At 36.8% G+C, this 22,815-nt stretch overlaps 2 protein-coding genes across 2 annotated transcripts; both read left to right on the top strand.

Moving 5' to 3' along the window:
- The first annotated feature begins 3,898 nt into the window (after positions 1–3,898).
- LOC121366823 (protein CLN8-like) lies at positions 3,899–5,350 on the top strand. The gene has a single exon (XM_041491116.1). It carries the CDS (start codon positions 4,279–4,281, stop codon positions 5,152–5,154), a length of 876 nt encoding a protein of 291 aa, XP_041347050.1. The 5' UTR covers positions 3,899–4,278; the 3' UTR covers positions 5,155–5,350.
- A 7,963-nt stretch (positions 5,351–13,313) lies between these two features.
- On the top strand, positions 13,314–21,917 carry LOC121366810 (mitochondrial potassium channel-like). The gene is made up of 2 exons (XM_041491111.1): positions 13,314–13,411; positions 20,366–21,917. The coding sequence occupies exons 1-2, from the start codon at positions 13,364–13,366 to the stop codon at positions 21,227–21,229; spliced, it is 912 nt and encodes a 303-aa protein (XP_041347045.1). The 5' UTR covers positions 13,314–13,363; the 3' UTR covers positions 21,230–21,917.
- Positions 21,918–22,815: the final 898 nt, after the last annotated feature.

Raw genomic sequence — 22,815 nt, 5'->3', positions numbered from 1 at the left:
ATGTGAAATACAAGCTCAAGTGCACTTTTAAAAAAGTCGTGTGTGTTCGCTATGAACGGATATCGTCAAACGTATAGGCTTGATTCGTCGCCTGTGCCGCCATAGCTCGGCAAAGCACAAACGACAGCCTGTTGTCAGTTTCAGTTAACACGTCCGTTTGCCGATTTCAAATTGTAGGGTTCGTCTCAAAAAATTAAAAGAGAAATCTAGCGCTGTACGAAAAACTTTCGGTTGAGGATACGGTACTAGTCTTTAGTTAAAACCGTTTTGATCTTGACAACGTATTATCGACAGTCATAACTTCCTATTTCAGAATTGATATTTTATAAAGTGTTAGTAGAACTTTCAAAGTTTAGTTTGTATACTAGTAACACATTAATCATGTATATATTTTAAAAATAAAATATACTACAGTAGACAATGCACTTCTTAAAGGGACATACCCTAGTTTTTAAACACTAAGGAATACGTTTTCCTATTACAGCCGTTTTTAATAACTGAAATCATACTTTACTTAAATTGTATTGTTTAGATTATCCATTTCCGTACATTCGAAGTGTTTTTGGTCATCCTAGTGTTTTTAATATCACAAAATGCATTTCTCATATTTTAAAAAACGCACGTGCGTCTGAAAAGTAACAGCTATGGAGTCCAATTTTAGTCTATTTTTAGAGGGTATTTCACCATTTCAAAGTCAAAGACTCATGTTTCACTCAATAGCAATTTTATCCAAATGAGTTACAGGTTTGTAGATTAAATTAACTTAGTGTTAATTTTCACGGGTTGAAACTAGGGTATGTCCCTTTAATTTTACGTGTTAAAATCAACAAATTCAAATAAATATTATTTCGTTTGGAAAGTGTAAAGTTAGGGGTGGGGGTGTGTGTTTAACGTCATCAAAGATAAAGCATATTGATTTAATAATCATCCGACCCCATACAACCGTAAATAAAATGTGTTGAGTGCGTCGTTAAATAAAACATATCCTATCCTTCCTTCCATCTGCTGTTGGATGTCTAACATTTAGTAATTTTGACATATAATCTTAGAGAGGAATCGGGTGCCTATGCAGGGGGAGGGTATTGGAGGTCGACACCTTACTTGCCCAAGCTTAAACAAAATTGAAATGTATTTTTGGGGGAACATGGCCCCATATAAACTTCGCTCAACACAGTCTATAACCCCAACCTCGCTGAAATCCCTGCACACGCGCCTTGGAACCCGCTACATTTTTTTTTTAGCAAAGGATCGTTTATATGTACTATCCCACAGACAGGATATCACATACCATGGTCTTTTATATACTCGCCGATGGGGATCGATCCTAGACTGACCGCGCATTTCCAAAAAACACCTTTTTAGGTCTAAGTAATGAATAAAAATAACATATAGTCTTGAAAAATGTTACGTAAATTGAAAACAGTACCCTTTTCTTCTACCCCTATAGCGTTACGTAATTAGTAACACCCCCTTACATGTAACGCGTATGCCAACAGCTGGCCACTGTCAAAATTTCAAGGCAATATGAGAGATATGAGAGACGACCCCTTAATCAAGACAGTTAAATTTGTTCAAAAATTGCGAAATCTCACGTGATCTCTTGTTGGGGAATTCTATACTTGTGATAAGCCAATGAAAACCGAGATCGGTACGAGCCCGTCAAAAGTGTTCCACTTTCAAAATCATGGCTTTGTTTTTGACCTGGATAAGCCAGCGTAGTGAAACCAATGCGGAGTGCGGCGTCATATTATATACACCAAACGTAATTGGATTTGCTGTTCTATATGCTTAAATAATAAAAATATTCCGGATACTGCCGCTTTAAGACACCACTAAAGCACAACGATTAATCGACTTCTGGATGTAAAACACTTGATTATTTAGCATAGTTAATCTTTAAAAAAAAACCGCAACATTTTTTCCATTAGTAGCAAGGGAACTGTTTGTTATATGCACTTTCCCAAACAGGACAGCACATACCGTGGCTTTATATACGAGTGAAACGCTGGGTGGAACACATGGGTGTATGGGGACTCTTTGATTTAGGGGGGCTGGAGGGGTTAATTTGCCCGAAATTTTACCCAGATTGTCTCTCCCCCCCCCCCCCCCCCCCCAACGGGTCGTACGCCCATGGTGGAACAGGTAGAACCCAATTAGAGAATGTGCTCATTGACTTGACTTGACTTGACTTGAGAGTTTTTACATGCTCATATACCACGAAGGTTTCGAGCATGTCTATCCCGAGTCCCGTCTCTGCATACCAGTTGCCTGACTCGGGGCAGCAAACTTTAATGGACAATTTTGAATTTTACTCTAAATATAAAAATTTGGACCTATTTAAATTTTAATGCGCATTCCAAATAAAAATAATAATAATACAAATCTATGGAATTTTATTTTAAACATTTTGGCCGCAAAATAGATCGGGTTGTCTAAAAGTTAAAATATACTATGGTATTTATCCTTACAATTAATTGCCCCTTAGACTAAAAAAAGAGGGGGATGTTGGCCAGGAAGGGGGGAAAGTTAATCCGCGCCTAGGAAGTTTTGTTATCGGTTGAAGCGATTTGATCGTACTATCAAAGCACCTCAGGCGATCAAGCATATACTTAACAAAATTGTCACTTCCAAGAATATGATGAATATTGGGCATCTTGGTCCAGAATTCAAGAGCGAGACATGACTCTAAACAATGTGAACTTCATCCTTATTTAGTTTGTATGATTAGCCTCAACTCTACATCTTTTAAAGGGCGTTGAGTTTGCTGCCAATTACGTTTTATCAGTGTCAGTTTCTCTACATCTATAGGCCTACCTACTTGCGTTTTATGATAAACAGTGCTTTATTTTTAAATTAGATCTTGAGATTTTCATTGTCCGTATTCCTGCGCTAAATCTGATGGCAACAGTGTGCATACATTGATTTGAACTTTGTATGGCGTTGCAATAACCCATAGCATGTACATACAGAACGCCTAGCGTCACTATCTGTATAGTAGTGGTCTTCACCTAGATAACTTTGTGACCGATTTGTTGCTTATTCAAGCTAACAATAATGGTGAGATAAAATGTATTAGCAATTATAACAGTTGATTGTTTAATCTCGTTCAGTGCAGGCGCGTATGCATGACATTGTGCATTGGGGTAGACTGGTGAGTGAAGTTTCTAGGGTCAGGATTATCTCGGGGTTGAAGCCAGGTGACGATAGAACTATTGTGCTTTTTCTAAACGAATATAAATGTAGTTTAGGCGCATATTAATGCCATGTAAGTATAGTTTAACACTACTTACTACTAGTTAGACGACATTAATACGTCAACTGTGATCATAGATACTAGGTTTGATTGAAACCTATTTTATTTCATATAATATACAAAGGTAGAGGACACCTTAAGAGGCCCTCTCCTAACTACAAATTTATGCATGTAATAACAATTTCGACGAGTACAGCTATTAAAGACATATTGTTTTGGTAAAATGTTTTCTTTGGTATTTGTTTTACCTTTATGTTTGAGCTAAAAACTATGTATTTAAATATAATTTCAATGTAATTTTGAAGTAACCAATCGGGTAACCCACGGGTTACGCAAATATAATTCACGTAACCGAACAGTTGGTTACCTAGGTAAAAACCATGTGAACCGACTTCCGGTTACCTCAGATTTCGAAATATTGTCCCCTGAATTAAGATTTATTTTTATAAGCCATTTCTAACATTTTGTTTATCAGGCAGCGTGAAGAGGTGTGGGGTGACAGCGTGTATAATTTGTTTCAGTAACACATGTAAGATGTAAATGTAGTTTAATTTTCCAAGCGTACAAAGCGTACTCTATTTTACTACCCACACTACATTCCTAAAATAGCAGTCCTGACACACACACAAATGTAGAATTTGCAAGTGATATTTTAATGAACATTTTGTTTACTTTTCAAAAACGTACGTTGATATTAAGAAACACATGCGCACGTACACATACATATCAGCATACTGGTTGTATGTTTGTAAAATGTTGACTGTGAATAGACTTAATTAACAGTCAAATATATGTAATTAACCTGACTTAAAATAATTACATGCACACTTATTAGACTATTAATTACTTTAATCTAAATATTATATAGGCAGAAGCAAATTCTACACACTGACAGTCATAGCTAAAATGTTAAACATAAAAGCACTGTACTTGTACTAAATTATTTTGCAGATGACACAAAATACGTCCCACTGTTGACTCAAGCTGATTCACATCCAACGTCGAAATTCAGCTAGCTCTGCGACATGACTTCGGACGTATCCACTGTGGACCTACAACAAGTGGAATTCGAACTGATCGGGTCTGTCTACCCCGGGTTTCGCAATGAGGATTTCAGTCAGACGTCAGTGAAACTGAAGTTTGTCTTCGGTGCCTACTTTCTGTTCTTGGGTCTGTACATCATGTCCCATATCCTAGCTTCCCTGACGTGGACATATCGGAACCTAAGAACAAAAGAAAAGATCTTCTGGAACCTGGCTATCGTTCGAGCTGTGTTCGGCATCTTCAGTGGTACAGTAGGCGCCTGGGCTGTGTTCACGACGACCATATTGGACGTGGATAGAGTGTTTGGTAAAAACCAGACGAGTTACATCGCGCTGTGTGCCACTGTCGGGTTCTTCATATTCGAGTGCTCGGCTGTGCTCGTCTCAGACTTCATCTACAAGAGCGTCAGCATCCTCCTCAACATCCACCACTGGCTGGCGCTGATTGGTTACTCGTGTATTCTGTTCGAGGAAGCAGGACACACGTTCGGAACCAAGGGTCTTTTGCTGGAGATGAGCACTCCTTTCTCAGCGCTCTGCTGGACTCTCCTGAAGTGCGGCCAAGAGAAGTCCTTCTTGTGGAAGGCTAACCAGTATCTGCTAGTTCACACCTTCCATTGCCGGAACGTCATTGAAGGCTACATGTGGTACATGACCTATCTAAGCTGGGATCAGATATCCTCGTCGATGCCTCTCGGAGTGTTTATCTGTCTGTACACCCAGCTACCAATCGTCACCTTTGTGATGACCCCGTACTGGACCTACAAGAAGACGGTGCAGATGATAAATCCAGTGGATTGGAATTTTGAAAAATCCTCAGACGTTACGAAAAATGGACAGGCTAAGAAGATTGTCTAAGAAAATGTTTTTTTGTTTTTTTTTAAATCCAAATAAAACAAAAGTAAAACAACAACAAAGCGCCCACAATAGAAATGGGCGAGGTGCAAAGAAGAGCATATATAACATACTTATAAAAGATGTTGGGATGGGGGTAAATGGTAGATAAAGAAGGAATGACTAAGAGAGAGAGAGAGAGAGAGAGAGAGAGAGAGAGAGAGAGAGAGAGAGAGAGAGGGGGGGGGAGGGTAAAAACGTGGGGGGGGGGGGCATGAAACGGACAATTGAACTTTGAAACTTTCATAAAGGGACATTTTCTGTAACATGGGTATTAAATAATTCACAAACTAAACAATTACACTGTGTTTTGCGTATTGAAAAAAATAGCTAATTTTAATAAATTCTGTTTTGTTTTTGTTATTTAATTGTGTTGCTTACAACATTGTACCAAATAAAAATTTCAGTGAAGTTCAGACTAAGGAACTGAACACTATTTTAATCACTTGTTTTGTCTACTGTAGCCAAGGCTGTATATCTCTGCACAGCGCAGTCGAAGAGAGATTTGAACAAAGTCGTGTCTGCGTACACTCATGCGGAAATACTTAATCGTAGCCAGCAGGATGTAACATCTCGCGAAATGCGATTTTAAGCTACGCCCTTTTTCGTAAGCCACGCCCTATGTCACAAACGAGTAATGTTTCCACGGGAAATAAACATAAATATGAACGAGTAGGCCTAATTTCCTACTATATTGGTAAATTATGCCAATATAGATCTGTGTTACTGTAACGAACATTTAATAAAATATTAAGTAATACAAATCAGTTTTATAACAGCGTTTTTCAATGTGTTTTTTCTTCTAATTTGTACTTCCGATGTATTGACATACCTACGTAGTCCGATAGCTGCTCATGTACTATATATGCTGGGGGTAGTTTTTGCAAAAATGATAAACTTCATATTTCAATTTTATCAGGGTAGATTTTCCATTTTATATGTACTGTTAATTTCAGCTAAATAAATGCCTTCTTATGCAGACACTGAAAATTAAATATGAATATGATGGATTAATCCATTATCTAAATGATCAGGGTATATTTACAATTTGTTATTTGTAATTTTCATTTTCTATTTTTGTAAAAGTGGGGTGGGACGTAGCCCAGTGGATTAAGCATTCACTTGATGTGAGGTTGGTCTGGGATCAATCCCCGTCGGTGGACCCATTGGGCTATTTCTTGTTCCAGACAGTGCTTCATAACTGGTGTAACAAAGGGTGTGGTATGTACTGTCCTGTCTGTGAGATGGTGCATATAAAAGATCCCTCCCTGCTAATCGAAAAGTGTAGCCCATGAAGTGGCGACATCAGGTTTCCTTTCTCTATATCTGTGTGGTCCTTTACAATATGTCTGACACCATATAGCCCAAAAAAATGTGTTCAGTGCATCGTTAAATAAAACATTTTCTTCCTTCCTTTATTTTTGTAAAAATATACTGGGTATGTGAATACCTTACTGTATGTTTCCTATCCATGCTTGGAATAGTTCTAGGAAAATGACACTTATGAATTTAATAGGCTGGATTTTAGAGTATCTTAACCACTGACGGTACAAGATCATCCATTGAGGGTACTTTTTCCTTAATATGTAGCCCAGTGGTAAAGCGCTCGCTCGATGCGTGGTCGGTCTGAGATCGATCCTCGTCGGTGGGCCCATTGGACTATTTCTCGTTCCTGCCAGTGCACCACGACTGATATATCAAAGGCCGTAAATAAAATGTGTTGAGTGCATCGTTAAATAAAAGATTTCTCTTTTTTCCCTTAATATGGTATATTGATTTATGTATTTGTTAGCTATTGTATATTTCAGCTAAGTAAACACTTTCTTATGTAGACACTAATAATTAAATATGTATATAAATTATCTAACTAATAAGGGTAGATTTTCAAATAAGAAATTATGAAAAAAATTATATATTATTATTTAATTATTTATTATTTAAAAGATCCCTTGCAGCTAATCAAAAAGAGTAGCCCATGAAGTGACGACAGCGGGTTTCGTCTCTCTATATATCGGTGTGGTCCTTAACCATATGTCTGATGCCATATAACCGTAAATAAAATGTGTTGAGTGCATCGTTAAATAAAACATTTCCTTTTTTTGTTAGCTATTGTATATTTTAACTAAGTAAACATCTTCTTATGTAGACACTAATAATTAAATATGTATATGGTGGATTAATCTAATATCTAAATGATAAGGGTAGATTTCCAAATTATAAGAAATTATTATTATTATTATTTTATTTAATGTTTTTTAAAATATATGTGAATAACATTACTGTATGTTTACTATCAGTGCTAGGGATAGTTTTTGGAAAATGAGACACTTAAGATTTCAATAGGGTGAATTTTATAGTACCTAACTACCGGGGGTACAAGATCATCCACTGAGGGTACTTTTCCCAAAATATGGTATATTAATTTACTTATTTGTTAGCTAATATATATTTCAGCTAAGTAAACAACTTCTTATATAGACACTAACAACTAAGTAAGTATATGATGGATTAATCCATTATCTAAATGATCAGGGTAGATTTCCATATTATAAGAAATTATTATTATTATTATTATTATTTTTATTATTATAATTAAAAAAAATATATATGTGAATAGCCAAATGCCAATTTGGGTTCAAAGTGTGCACAATTTGGTGCACATCAGTAATCCAAGAAAAATCCAAGATGGCGGCCAAAATGGTGGCCAAATCAGGGAAATGGCTATAACTTGTTTATAAAATGACAGATAACAATAATTATTGCATCTATCCTATGGTTTTAGGAGCCAAGGAGGGCACTGGTGCTATCAAAATTCATATTTAAATAAATGGGCCATGTAAATGCATGATGGTCACCAATATGGTGGTCCAAAATGAGAAAATGACAATAACTTCCTTATTATTCAGTACTAAAATGTAATTCTTGCATCTAACCCATGGTTTTAGGGGTCATGGAATATGATGAAAGTAGTTCAATTCTTCTATACAAGTTAATTTTAATTAATTCAAGATGCCAACCAATACAGGCAATGTACCAAGGAGATGGGACTGTTAAAAATAAAGTGCCACTGTATATTTGTAAAATGAGTCATTAAAAAAAAATAAAAAAAATAAAAAGATGTAAAGAAGAAGTTTGTTTTGTTTAACAACACCACTAGAGCACATTGATTAATTAATCATCGGCTACTGGATGTCAAACATTTGGTAATTCTGACTCGTATTCATCAGAGGAAACCATGGACTTTGACCAGATGTGGTGCACTGGTTGAAATGAGAAAGATCCCAATCAGTTGAATGGATTGACAGATGTAAAAAGTAAAGTTTGCCACTAGAGCACATTGATTTTTTATCTTATCATCGGCTATTGGACGTCAAACATATGGTCATTCTGACACTGGTTTTTTTAGAGGAAACCCGCTACTCTTTTATGACAGGCAGCAAGGGATCTTTTATTTGCACTTCCCACAGGCAGGATAGCACAAACCATGGCCTTTGTTGAACCAGTTATGGATCACTGGTCGGTGCAAGTGGTTTACACCTACCCATTGAGCCTTGCGGAGCACTCACTCAGGGTTTGGAGTCGGTATCTGGATTAAAAATCCCATGCCTCAATTGGGATCTGAACCCAGTACCTACCAGCCTGTAGACCGATGACCTAACCATGACGCCACCAATTTCTTGGCCAATTTTAAAACTGTAAGATCTCTGGTAGTGTTGTGCGTGGTGTAGTATGCATGATGTAATTTTGTTAATTTGCAATGTACTATTATTTTAGGTGGCCTAGTACTTGCTTTTTATTCCCAGTGTTAAATACCATTATTGTAAAAAAAATAAAAAAATAGACCAGCTAAATTCCATTGCAAACTGGCAAAACTGCATCATGCTCACTAAACAACACACACAGTACCCGAGAGAAAAAAAAAAGAAACAATAAAGGGTCACTTTAATATAGTTTTTCATTATTGCATGTAGGTCATCCTCTTTAAACCAACAAGTCTTTTGTGTGACTGTTACTTTTAACAGTTGCATCTTCCTCGGTTCATTACACACAGAGACATACATACATATATACATACATACATACATACATACATACATACATACATACATACATAAAAAACTTAATGTGCTCAGTCAGAATAAAATGTGTTCAGTTATGTTTGTTAATGGTTTGACAATGTAAATTCTAATTTGCTTTCAAAGTGTTGCTTAAACATTTGACTAACTGTAATTCTGGGGTGTTTTTTTTATATTTATACCATCTCCTATTAATGAGCCATAAATTTGCAAGTGCATTTGAAGAAATCAGTCAGCTCTCATAGTGAAGCCATTGATGCCTCTGGGTGCCACTCATGTTTCATTAGCTTTCCCATTCCCCATTGTTTATAAGTGTCCGCTTGTTTCTGTCAGTTGCGCTATATAAAATACTGAGCTGTCCAACACTACCTTTGTGACAAGATCTTTACAATCACCTAAAATTCCAGTCTCCTTGCAGAAAATTCAATTAATTCTGCCTGCACACCTGCTGACTTGTTAGTGGTATGGTCCACACTGCTTTCCAATCATTTAAGACTTTTGATTTCAGAACCTGCAGCCTGTCTTTATAACAGAACAGATGACCACTATTATTGCATTATTCGTCATTTTGATGTATGATCGCACAAGTACCTGTAGTGACAATAGCCGATGATTAATGTTATTATAGGTGTTAAAACTGTATTGATATATATGATATTTTATGAGATATTGAGAAAAATAGTTTGTGGATGGTGGCCATTTTGGATTTCAAGATGACAGCCACAATTTGGCCTCAGATTACAGTTATCTTCCCATTTGGTTGTCCAAAATCTGGACATTTGTCTGCGCAAGTAATCTGCTGTTTGACTGTGATTATTTCATTGCAGACAGCTATGAAGTGGCAACTATTTGACTGAAGTGACAGGGGAGAGCATGTAGTTTGTAAACATGTGTAACTTGTTGACATTGAAGACTTGTTTGTGGTAATTCCGGCCAATGCAAAAGTAGTGCTTTTTGTGTAAAATGGGTGTACTCCGGCCTGGTTTAGAGGGTGTGTTTGTTTAAACCATTATGCTAGGAGAAAGACCTAGACAACAGGGGTTGTCCTTTTCATGGTATGTGTCCCCCAGGTAGGCAAAGGTACATACAAAACTCCATGGGCCTGCTGATATTAATAAAAATGTTATAGCCACTAAGGCTATATAGAAATATATAGAGAAATTAATTGTGGTCTGAGGCCTGATATAGTTCATCGGTTAAATACTTGATTCTGTTGAAAGTATTGTAGCCAGAGAGGTGAAATTACACAGACTGATTTGTAAATACCACAAGGAATATGAAAACTAATTTATTTATTTTCTAAATATTTTATTAAATTAAAAAACATTTTTTTTAATTTATTAAAAATTAAAATTTTCAACTTTTAAATTTCAATATCCTCCAAAATAGCATAAAATGAACTCTGATGTTACTACATGTTGTTGCAATATTTTGTAAGTTTTGAGCTAATAATTTGGTAAAAAAGACTAAAAGTTGGATTTTGTTGGTTAATATTGAGATTTAAAAAAACAATTAAATATAGAATTTTAATGAGTTTCTCAATTATTGCAACTGGACAGAAGATCTAAATATAATGAATATATCACTACTAAATGTCATTAAATTCTTTAAATAAATAGTATACAGTTTTTAACAAGATTAAGTACTCTAATAATACATTTCACCTACATTTATGTAAATTACACACTTCAGTCATTTTTTAAAAATGGTCTTTTATCCTTAGAAAATCTAATTGGCTAATATTCTATGCTGTCTGAATGTATTTATTGTGTTCTGTAATCAGATGTTGGTACACTTGTCAAGTTTACTGCAGAAAAGGTTAACATTTGGCTTGTAATACATATGGGAGAATAATCCATAATGCATATTCAGTGGTCATTACTACAAACATCCTTCCAATCAAGAAATACTACACTGAGGTCTCCAAGACACTGGCACGTGATTACACTTGTTAATAGTTATCACTGGAAACTGAAACATATGGTGCATGTACCTCTTGGTAGGATTTATATTAGCATGTTGTGCCAAAATCTTCATTTTGAAAGTTGTCGTCAACAAAAAAACATATTGTGGTGTATATCTGTAGGGCATATTCATATTAATATGCATTTATATGGGCTGTTTTGCCTTTTAACAAATGGCTACATGTCTAATATAGTAAATGAATTAGATTCAGTAAATATAGCAGGTCAAAATTGAATCTGAGGCCTATCATGTCTAATTTTCCCTAAAATTAGTATATAAAAATTTGCTGCAAATGGCCCCAATTTTGTGACTTTCACCATCCCTCTGACACATTTCTAATAAGGTACCATGAATTCAGTTACCATATCTTTAATAAGCCTCCAACTATCATATCTAAAATGCAAAATTTTACAGATACAGATTGATTTTGTTTTCTTTAAATATTTCAAAATATTTCCAAGACAACACTGTGTAGATAGAACATATGTAGAAGAAAAAATAGCTGTTTATTGGTGTCCCTCAAGTCTCCATTGCTAAAATTGGCCATGGCAAGGCACTGTGGTAGGTGTTTTAACACAGCCTCTATATACTCTCATTTTAAAGGTGACATCCCAATACTTACCGAGCATTGCTTTAATATGTATATCATTGGAATGCATTAGTGTGGGCCAGTTTTTAGGGGAAAAAATGGACTGATGGGCCTCAGCTTACAGTTATCTTCCCATTTGGTTGTCCAAAATCTGGACATTTGTCCGCACAAGTAATCTGTTGTTTGACTGTGATTATTTCATGGCAGACAGCTATGAAGTGGCAACTATTTGACTGAAGTGACAGAGGATGTAGTTTGTAAACATGTGTAACTTGTTGACATTGAAGACTTGTTTATGGTAATTCCGGCCCATGCATAAGTAGTGCTTTTTGTGTAAAATGGGTGTATCCCGCCTGGTTTAGAGGGTGTGTTTGTTTAAACCAATATGCTGGGAGAAAGAGCTGGACAACAGGGGTTGTCCTTTTCAGGGTATGTGTCCCCCAGGCAGGCAATGGTACATACGAAACTCCATGGGCCTGTTGATATTAATAAAAATGTTATAGCCACTAAGGCTATATAGAAACATATAGCAAAATTAATTGTGGTCTGAGGCCATGTATATATGAATTTTACCACAGCAACGAGAGCAAGTTCCTTGCCTTGAAATTTGGATGTTGTCGATGCTAAAAAAAATGCTATGGTGCCTTACCTGGTTTGCCAACGTGCCTTTCCCATACATTCTAAGTTATATAATAATATAAGGTAAAATTTTATGTGCCCCCCCCCCCCCCCCCCCCCCCCCCCCCCCCCCCCCCCCCCCCCCCCCCCCCGCGTTAAACTTCCATCCCTCAGTTAGAGTGATAACGGTCAATAAGGACATTTATAATAAGTAAATAAAGACATGTTCTGTACACAGACATCGATACGGTTAAACACATTTTAAATGGTTAATAATGGTTATGGCTAGACTGCGTGTAGTGTGGTGGAGGGTCTCGAAAGTTTGGCTGTTTTACATTCAAACTACTGTTGCCCAGCGTTCTTGAACATTACTTGGAAATAAGCACGGAAATAAAGTTTTAATGACAAACTTGAAGCTGTTTGTTTCTTTTTGATGTTATTACTTTTACACATTGATTTTGGGGTGTATGTTTCCCTATAACAGCACTTTGCATGGGCGGATCCAGGAAATACTTTTAGGGGGGTACCAAAAAAGAAGGGCACATTGACTCGTCAAAAGGGCACCTTACTACAAGTTTTGATATTTACAATTAATATGAATTCCTACAGTTCTACGTCATAATATACTAGCAATAATGAAGTAAATTGGCGTCACTCGCGTTAGAACCTCAATGGGGCCCCATTGAGACTCAATAACACAGACACATATCTGCAAGCTTGCGCATGTACACGAAAATCTTGATTTCATTTATCTACAATATAATTATTGTTTACTTAAAAAAAAAAAAATTCTACAAACAAAAAGGGCACTTGGACATTTTGAGGGCACTTGAACAATTTTTTGGGGGGACGCGTCCCCCTTGGTCCCCCCCCCCCTTGGATCCGCCCATGCTTTGCCCCAAAGTGAATTCAGCAACAACATAATATGCTTTGGATCTCTTCAACGTGGATCGATAATACAACAGAACAAGAGGTATGGCTGCTCGCAGTCGTTTCTTGGCACTGAACTGCCAACTAAGAAAGTTAAAAACAATTCCTGTTAAATCATATCGACAAATAAGTTACTCAACAGTTGCAAAAACTCGGATTAATAAATGGCTGCAGGCCTATGAAGATTTTATTGGTCTTACTCTAATTAAAGAGGCACAAAACAACGTGTTGCAGGTATTTCCATACTTTAATTACTTGGTCACGTCAAGGGGCTTGTCGCATGCGATTGTTTCGTACCGTAAGAACACACAAATCGTGACGACATTGGGGCATGAGTTCGACCCGTAACCCTCTAACCCCCCTCCCCCATTCAATGGTTAGGGTAATTTTAGGGATAGGGTTAGGGTTTAGTCTTTAGAGCCTTTGATGTAGAGGGGTAGGGTCAAACTCTTTCCGACATTGGTATAATATTACAAGTCATGTTGGAGTCGTAAATATTAGAACATGTAATATTCCTATTGACAAATCACAAACCCTTGCTTTGGCCAATCAAATAAGAGCTTACTGCTTAGGCCGAAGGGACGTAGAATGTGTTATTCTTCTACATTCGAACCTTGTTACATACCCTTTATGTAGCTGGTATTCAAAACTTGTGGCACCATGTTTCAAACGTTTCTCAACCGAAATAGTACAACAAATGGACACACAAACTAAAAACGTATAACCTACCGTACGTACTCACTAAATCCCGATTGAAGTACTTGTGTCATTATTAACAAAATAAATCTTCCAATGACGACCGTCAAAAGTCCCCCACCATTTTAAATATGCTACATAGAGGGAAGCAACTCGCCGTGCATGTTAAGAAAAGTATTGACATAACATGCCCTGTGGATGACAGGCCTCCCAGCCACTTGTACATATTAAAATATAGGAATTTGCATACCAAAATATAGGAGTTTTATAGGAATTTTAAAGTCAAATATAGGAGTTTTATAGGAAATTGTGCACTAATTATCATGATTATAGGCATTTTACACAGATTTTTAAAGACATTTACATTACTAATGGTATGTTCTTACCTTGCATATGTATACAAGATACCATCTACTACCTCAACAAACAGGGTTGAAAATTAGCAGTCGGCCGGTTGCCCGTAGCAATCTTTATTGGCTATGGGCGACTATGAATTTCACAAAGGTAGTCCGTTGGGTGACCATTGATTTTAGAATCTGGTGAATATGGTACCAGGTAAAAAATTAACGTACTGAAACTGAATTGAATGTGACAAAATACACTGCTATTGTGCTGGCGCAAACTGCAGATCTGGCAACAGACAACATTATAGAACATGTTCTATATTTTGACAATGCCAGACTTACCAGACTCAGCCTCAGCTTCTGAGATTTTGGTCCAAGGCTTTAAAAAAATATAGCTCAAAACGTATTGCAAACACATCATGTTTTTTTGTTTTTTGGGTGTGTTTTTTTAAGTTGTCGGATTAATGGACTGAATACACCATAATTATTTAGTAGACCCACTTTTTGACATTGTTCAATGTATTAATCATATTTAATTAGCTTATATTATTCTGGGACAAAATAAAATGTTAAAATGTACTTTTAACTCACACTAACATTACTACATCATAGTACATGGATTATTTCAAAAGTCAGTTAACTGGCATGTAGGCCTAAAGATAAAATTCACATAAAATTCATATTAATTTATTAAATTGTAAACCCATATCATCTGAAATAAAGTTTTTGGGGGTAAAACATTAAGTGTAAATAAAAACAAAATATATTTATAAAACGGCATAAGATAAATCCAATGTAATCTGAACAACAAAAAACGTAATACGAAATCAGGGCCATATCTCTGCACAATACAGAGTCGATTGGGTGTTTGGCAAAATAGTGGATGATTCCATGAATCTTTATCTAGTGCCTCGTCTTTAGGACAGCCACTCCCAAGGAGATCCTTTACTGGAGAGTTCTCCATATTGAACCACCTCTCACAGGTGCACAAAGAAGACTGTCATTCCCAGACTAATATACTAAAACACACACAGTTCTACCTTTAGTCTCTTTATCGATTACTTCAGAGACAATGCAAGTGAAGCTGCATACCTTGGCTGTTCTAGCATTTTTTTTATCCCTGTATTAAAAATTATATTTAATCTGTATCATTTAATGGTAACTTTTAAAGTAACTTTTATTTATACTGGACTATTTTTTTTCTATTTAAATGTGATTTGGGTTGGTATGGGTTTAAAACTTAATAATATGTTTTCTACTATGAATTTTAACTTTATTTGTTATGAAGTTACATGTCAATTCAGCGGTTTCCTCAATGCAAATGGACTATATACATGGTTATTATTATACAAGGTTATTATTCAACAAAGAACATTCTAGTTAAATTGGAGGGCTAGTTGAATTTGAGAAGGGCCAGTAAGATTTTTCTTCAACTGGCCCTGCTGGTGACCATGGTTTTCATGTTAATTTTCAACCCTGAACAAATATATACCAAGGCTTGCCAGCAGTCCATGCTGATATCCAGGATAATTTGAAAGTTGGTGCACATTCAAAGCATCTTCTGAATTTCTGACAGGTGAATATGACTCAGTAACATATTTTATTTATCGGCATTTTGGCAAAGCAATTGAGTCAAATATAGGAAATATAGGAAATGAATCTCAATATAGGAGTTTTATAGGATCCTATAAAAAATATAGGAAATATAGGAGGTCTGGGAGGCCTGGGATGAACATTTGAACAGTTATCAACACGCTCTCCAGTGTTCGAGATTAAAAATTCTGGGCAGTATTCCAGTTGGAAACTAGCATTTAAAATCTCTTATCCCACCTGAGAATTTAGTATCCCACTCAAATGAAATTCATAAATAACATCGTAACAAACTTGGATGACACTGTTCTCGTTCTCAGTCTATTGCTATGCCACAATCGAAATCGTGGAATTTGTGAAATTGACAATCAAACAGAATCGGCAAAAAAATTTGCTGCATCTATTTTTGCGTAATAATGACATAAATTAATATTTAGCAGTAATCTATAAGTGTTTCTGACATTACTAATGATAAACCTACGTGTATTAATTTTCTGCATATGTGGAATCAATATCTCAAATAAAATATGAAAGGAGGAAACATCCAACAAAAACAATAGCGACTTAGCGGTTCCCAGTCTACTGCTACCTTGCTATTACACCAGTGTAGCATTAGACTGGGTATGAGCTGGGGGAGATATTGTTACGGCATAGCATTAGACTGGCATAGCATTAGACCGGGTACGAGCTCGAACATACTGTTACCTAACTTCACCAGTAAATGACGACTTTCTGCGAAAAATGAAAACGCCGGATTTAAAAACCCAACAACAATGTTACATTATATTGTATCCCGGTGGGATACTGGGATCATTTTCAAATTCCATGATTAAATATGGGTTTTTTTTATAGTATCTAATGATCAGAAACACACTTTCTATGTTACAATTACTCAACAGTGCTGTTTATTTACGTCAAAAATTTAATGCTGAAAAGACTTAAAGCAATTAACAACAAACTGGCATTAGTGTATACACATTTGTTTCTAACACAGACAGAGAGTTTAATTTTCATTTCAACTTATTTCCATGCTTATATACAATTAAGGTTTAAGCACGCTGTCCAGGGCACACACTTCAGCTGTCTGTCCAGGACAGTGGGTTGGTGGTTAGTGAGAGAGAAGAGGGTGTAGTGGTCTTACACCAACTCATTGAGTCGTTAAAACTCGCTTTGGGTGGGAGCTGGTACCAGGCTACGAACCCAGTACCTACCAGCCTTATGTTAGATGGCTTAACCACAACACCACTGAGGCAGGTAGAGAGCTTACACTGAGGGTGTGGGTAATTTTTGGCATGCTTCCATCAGAGAACTGTTCAAGCATGCCTGTCATGGGCACAACCTCTGACTTCGCCAAAGTGGCAGGGGAGCTTTTGTTGTCAGACTAGGTCATTGCAACTGTTTATATAGCCAATCAGAATAAAGTATTTGCCTAATTAGCATTAACAGTGGCCCCAGCGGGGTTTCAGAAATAGACATTGGTTTTAGTTTCAGACTTTGGCTTTATACTTGGGTAGATCAAAGAAACATTGCAGACATGAAATTGAAAACAATTTACACACTGTTAGACTGCTAAATCTCACTATTGGTAATAAGATAGGTGTTACACTTGTATGTAATTGTTTGTTAAAGGAGAGGACAATTAAGGCATTTGGCCTGGTATGCATATTCAACGATATATAATGCACATTATTGCTTAATATCAACACGTATAATCATATAGTTAATTAATAAAATGGTTAAATGTGACGGCTATTGTATATAACGGGCACAGCCATTTTGTACCATCTCAGTGAGTACGCCTTCTGTCGAGCTGGTGGTTACGTAATACTTAACGCATAACGTCAGGAATGAGCCTTTGATATCTAGAGAAACACAATCTACCTGGTTTTTGCGGGATGATAAATAGTCATACATTGCAATGTTCTGTAATAATACACATGCCAGTAAGCTAGCAATAAGTATATCCAGCAATATATATATTATTTTTCAATACAAAATAAAATACCATTGTTAAAGTGGCAAAGTGGCTACACAACAAGGCAAAACAATTAACAATGTTTTGCCCATGCATTAACCTAAGTACTGAAATGATACACAGAGTGTTTTCTAAGTTAATTGGTTGCTGTTAGTTGCTTCTACCTGTGATTCCTGATTGGCAGGTGTGTATTGTGATTGGTAACCAGACGAGCCAATTAATTGACGCTGTCTAAACACAAAAATACATACCGGTATTGTGGAGTTATTACCTGTCGCCCCTAAAATTGTAATGGACATGGTTTATTACTGTAAATAGTTCTGTAAAACTATTGATTAAGTAGACTTTTCCATCTAAAACCACAGAACTGACCAATTACGTAGTCCCAAAGAAAAGAAAATTATCACTTGGGTATCGTGGGTTGTCGTTTTTGCTCCACGTATCATACCAATAGGCCTAATAGTGTACATTTTTCCTTTGGATTATTTAACAGAGAAAAATACTATAACCCCATTTTGTTCCGTTAATGCAACTTGAAATATATTTAGTTAAATAGTTTATTATATTATTACGTCATTTATGCTGTTTTACAAGTCAGGTTGATCAAAGAGAAGCGCCTTGTCGAAAATTACTGCTTTTGTTTACACTGTACATACAGGAGATGGTCAGGAGCTGACATCACTTCGCCCCAAGCTATCCCACCGGACGTCACAAAAACGAAACAAAATGGCTGCTCCCAGTTAGCAGGAATAATCATGTTTTTTTATTAACTCTAAAATTACGCGTTTTTCATTTGCTAAAGTGTCAGTACGTGTTGGTGCATCTTTCCAACACATAAGGCTCTTGTTTGAGTTGACCCTACCTTTAATGTTACAGGAGGTATGACCTTTTAAATGAACTTTGAGCAAACTTGCATATTTGGTTTTATTTACTGTGATAAGGAAACGAGCAGGAGGGGGGGGGGGGGGGGGGGGGGGGGCAGTGATAAGGGGATGAGCTGGGAAAGGTGCTTATTTACAAATAAGGGCCTAATTTCTTAAATGCTGTCAAAAAGGAGAGAGCTTATTTAAAGATGTGGGCTAATTTCCAGTTAAATACAGTAATCACTAATACACACACTACAAACAAAAATCACAGCACCCCTGTTCAATAATGTTCCAATTAAATACCTAGTTGCTGACAGGTTTCTTCATGTAGTGTGTGTATTAGTGATTGATATGTGAAAATATCAAGGAACTAAAATGATCAATGTAAAGGTATTTGACATCAAACATAGGATTCTTGTTGTATTAGAGCAGGAATCTTTGATAACCGTCCAAATGTCCGTCTGACTCTCTTACCATTAGAGTACCTAAGAACTAGGGCTAATTAACTACAACTGTTAAGAGTGTTTTCACTTAACAGTTTTTGTTGTTGTTGTTGACAATTATGTCAAAATGGTCCATAAAATTTATTATTGTCCAAAATAGTGGTCAGCTATTGTTTTGTTACATAATACAATGAGTACATTTTGTACATTCATTTTCATATTCAGTGAATAATATATGCACTTATATTTCCCACAAAATATGTTTAAACTGAAGAGATTTCTTTGACATTACAGGAATCTTATGACGTAACATATTTCCACATGATATAATTTGCATCGCTACTACAAGTCAGTACAACAAATTGCATAACACCCCTTACTCTCAGAGTGTTCTCCACCCCTATCTTATTGTAGGTACCAATAGGGCTAGAGCTTGCATTAAAAATGGTTAATTTTGACATTTTCGTTGACCAGTGATTCATTCATTCATTCAAACTTTTTTGTGTGCTTATATCCAATTAAGGTTCAAGCATGCTGTCCTGGGCACACACCTCAGCTATCTGGGCTGTCTGTCCAAGACAGTGGGTTAGTGGTGAGAGAGAAGAGGGTGTAGTGGTCTTACACCTACGGTACCCACTCGGTCTTTTTAACCAATCAAGCTGATCTCACAAATATGACAAGAGGTACCTAATAGAATGACTTTGGTAATGATAAGTGTTTTCCTTAGAACTTTGGCAGTGCATGGTACCTAGATTAAACAATTTGGGGGCATTTTCACCATTTTCAGAGCACATTTTTCCCTTTAAAAAAAAACAAAAAAACATTTATATATATATATATATATATATATATACCCAGTATATTAAATTTAGCTGTGTCTATTTTAATTATTGGATAGGAACATTCAACAGGCTTATTGGTCAAGGCAAAATTGTGCTTAACTACTAAGGCATGACACCGTGCTATGCTAAAACATACTTGGGAAAACGGTGACTAATGACATGACAGTTTTGATTTGGTCATGAAAATAACGTGTATATTTATGATCTATTAAACCTGACATTTTTTCTTTTTCAAATTCAGGCTGAAAAAAGGTTTCTTGCTAAACAAGAAGAACGTAGACAAAAACAGAATTTACTGGCCACTGTCCAAGCTCGTTTAAAGTCTGTCACTGCAGACCTTGACAAGACGACCAAGTCTCAAGACCGGTATCTGGATTTGGTGAAAGTGGAACACTCCATCATCCGCGAGGAGCATCAGCTGCTCGAAGACATCCGCAATATTGAAAACCAGGAGCGCGAATATTTCTCATTTCTGAGTGCGGCAGTGCGCGAGAGCCATGAGAAAGAGAGGACCCACGCAGAGCGGACCAAGTACTGGTCTGTGATTGGCTCCATCGTAGGAGCCGCCATCGGCATCACTGGCACCACCATCAACAACTACGTGAGAATGAAAGAGCTGCGAGGCATCGTTGACACATCTGCATCGACCAGCAAAGAGATGAAGAGTCTGACACTGGAGCTGTGCACGGCCGTCAAGAGTCAGTTTAGCAAGATGGAAATCTTTCTCAATGATCTCAGACTGTCAATTAGTCAGCAGTCTGCATCACCAAAAGAAAAGATTCGGCTGCCACCATCAGATTTTGTCAGTGGCAGAGATCTGCATTTGCAGACGGAGAAGATCCTCGAAGGCATCCACAAACAGGAGGCGTTCCTGGATGAAGAAATACGGGACATCAAGAAGTTGTTGGGTCTGCAGAAGGCCCAGAAGTCTGAGGTCAACGTTGTGTATGTGGGGCCCGATATGCAGGATATGCTGCAGAAGACGGAGGATAACCTGGAGTGGAAAATCAAAATGAATGCTCTGGCATCTGCTACTCTCGTCTACGGAGCCCTGGCTTTGACTATTCCTTTAATCATGTCTTTCTTCAGTAAAGGTGGATCGTGAGATAATATCATACATTCTAGGATGTGTTGAACACATATCACACCAAGATTTCCAAAAGATTCCGTGATCAATGGTGCCCGTTGATTGTTGCCTTCCCCATCATGAGTAAAGTGCCAATGGGAAAAGCCAGTGTGGAGAGGATACAGATTGGATTCATCCTGCTGTGGTTGTTATTATGTTGCTTACTGTTGACACTAGTCTAATGTTTTCACTATAGTATTTATCATGAGATGTGAATGGTTGCCAGTAGACCAACTAGTTTTAGATAAATGCGAAAGACTTCCACCTAAATTTGATTACAGCTGCAATGTTATTTACATTTTGTCTTGTCAAGGATGTTTGTCATGTAGCCCGACATGTTTGTGTATTATTGGCCCTTGTTTTTACTTTTGATACACATAATACAGTGTACTTATAAATATAATTCAGAATTGAAAAATGGGCAGGGCCCAAAATTCACCAAATTAAAATTAATAGTATGTACAAAACCTTAGGACAAGTATTACGGTAACAAGAGTACTGGTGAGGTATATGATATGCCCGTACATTTAATAAATGTGTTTTATGTATGACTGGATTATTATGTGAAATTTGTGCAATGGGATGAATTAACAGTTTGTTTTGGACTAACTACTGCACCTATTGGAGGAACTTTTGTTTGACTAATAAAGGGAAGTGTTGTAACATGGGTACAGTGTTGACACATTTATGACCAAGAAACAGTTTATGCATGTAGTTCTTCCAAGGTTTCCCGATGATGTTCATAATGAAAATAGGTCTTGTTATCCCAGTAATAGCATGTATATTACCTAGAACCATAGTGAGTGTAGGTCACAGTGACCTATTTATGGTAAGTAACACACCACCATTCCATGTTGTACTCGTATGCAAGGTTTGATAATCCTACACGAATTGATAAGAAAGATATGACCAGGACAAAGATTTCCACGAGCATTAATCTGTGAAAACTAGGTCGCATACATGCTTTGATGATGGTATATCAAATGATAGGAAGATATGCCCCAGACAAGAAAGGAAGGAGGAAATAGTCTATTTAAGGACACACTCAACACATTTTATTTACGGTTATATGGCGTCGGACATATGGTTAAGGACCACAGAGATATTGAGGAAATCCGCTGTCGCCACTTCATGGGCTACTCTTTTTCAATTAGCAGCAAGGGATCTTTTATATGCACCATCCCATAGACAGGACAGCACATACCACGGCCTTTGATGTACCAGTCGTGGTGCACTGGCTGGAGAGAGAAATAGCCCAATGTCATGGACCCACTGACGGGGATCGATTCTAAACAGACTACACATCAAGCGAGCATTTTACTACCAGGCTACATCCCACCCCCAGACAAGAAAGGTTAACAGACTAACGGACACCACCATACCATAATAAAGGTTAACAGACACCACCATACCATAATAAAGGTTAACGGACTAACGGACACCACCATACCATAATAAAGGTTAACGGACACCACCATACCATAATAAAGGTTAACGGACACCACCATACCATAATAAAGGTTAACGGACACCACCATACCATAATAAAGGTTAACGGACACCAC

Source organism: Gigantopelta aegis, chromosome 3 (assembly GCF_016097555.1).
Source record: "Gigantopelta aegis isolate Gae_Host chromosome 3, Gae_host_genome, whole genome shotgun sequence".
NCBI classification, from domain to species: Eukaryota; Metazoa; Mollusca; class Gastropoda; order Neomphalida; family Peltospiridae; genus Gigantopelta; species Gigantopelta aegis.
Note: the sequence above shows the minus strand (reverse complement) of the source record. Positions and strands in the feature narration are given on the sequence as shown.

Bases quoted from the DNA above. Each gene is read 5' to 3' on its own strand.
- LOC121366823 (XM_041491116.1), top strand. From the start codon at position 4,279: ATGACTTCGGACGTATCCACTGTGGACCTACAACAAGTGGAATTCGAA.
- LOC121366810 (XM_041491111.1), top strand. From the start codon at position 13,364: ATGCTTTGGATCTCTTCAACGTGGATCGATAATACAACAGAACAAGAG. The intron at 13,412-20,365 runs GTATGGCTGCTC...TTTCAAATTCAG, and splicing joins ATAATACAACAGAACAAGAG to GCTGAAAAAAGGTTTCTTGC.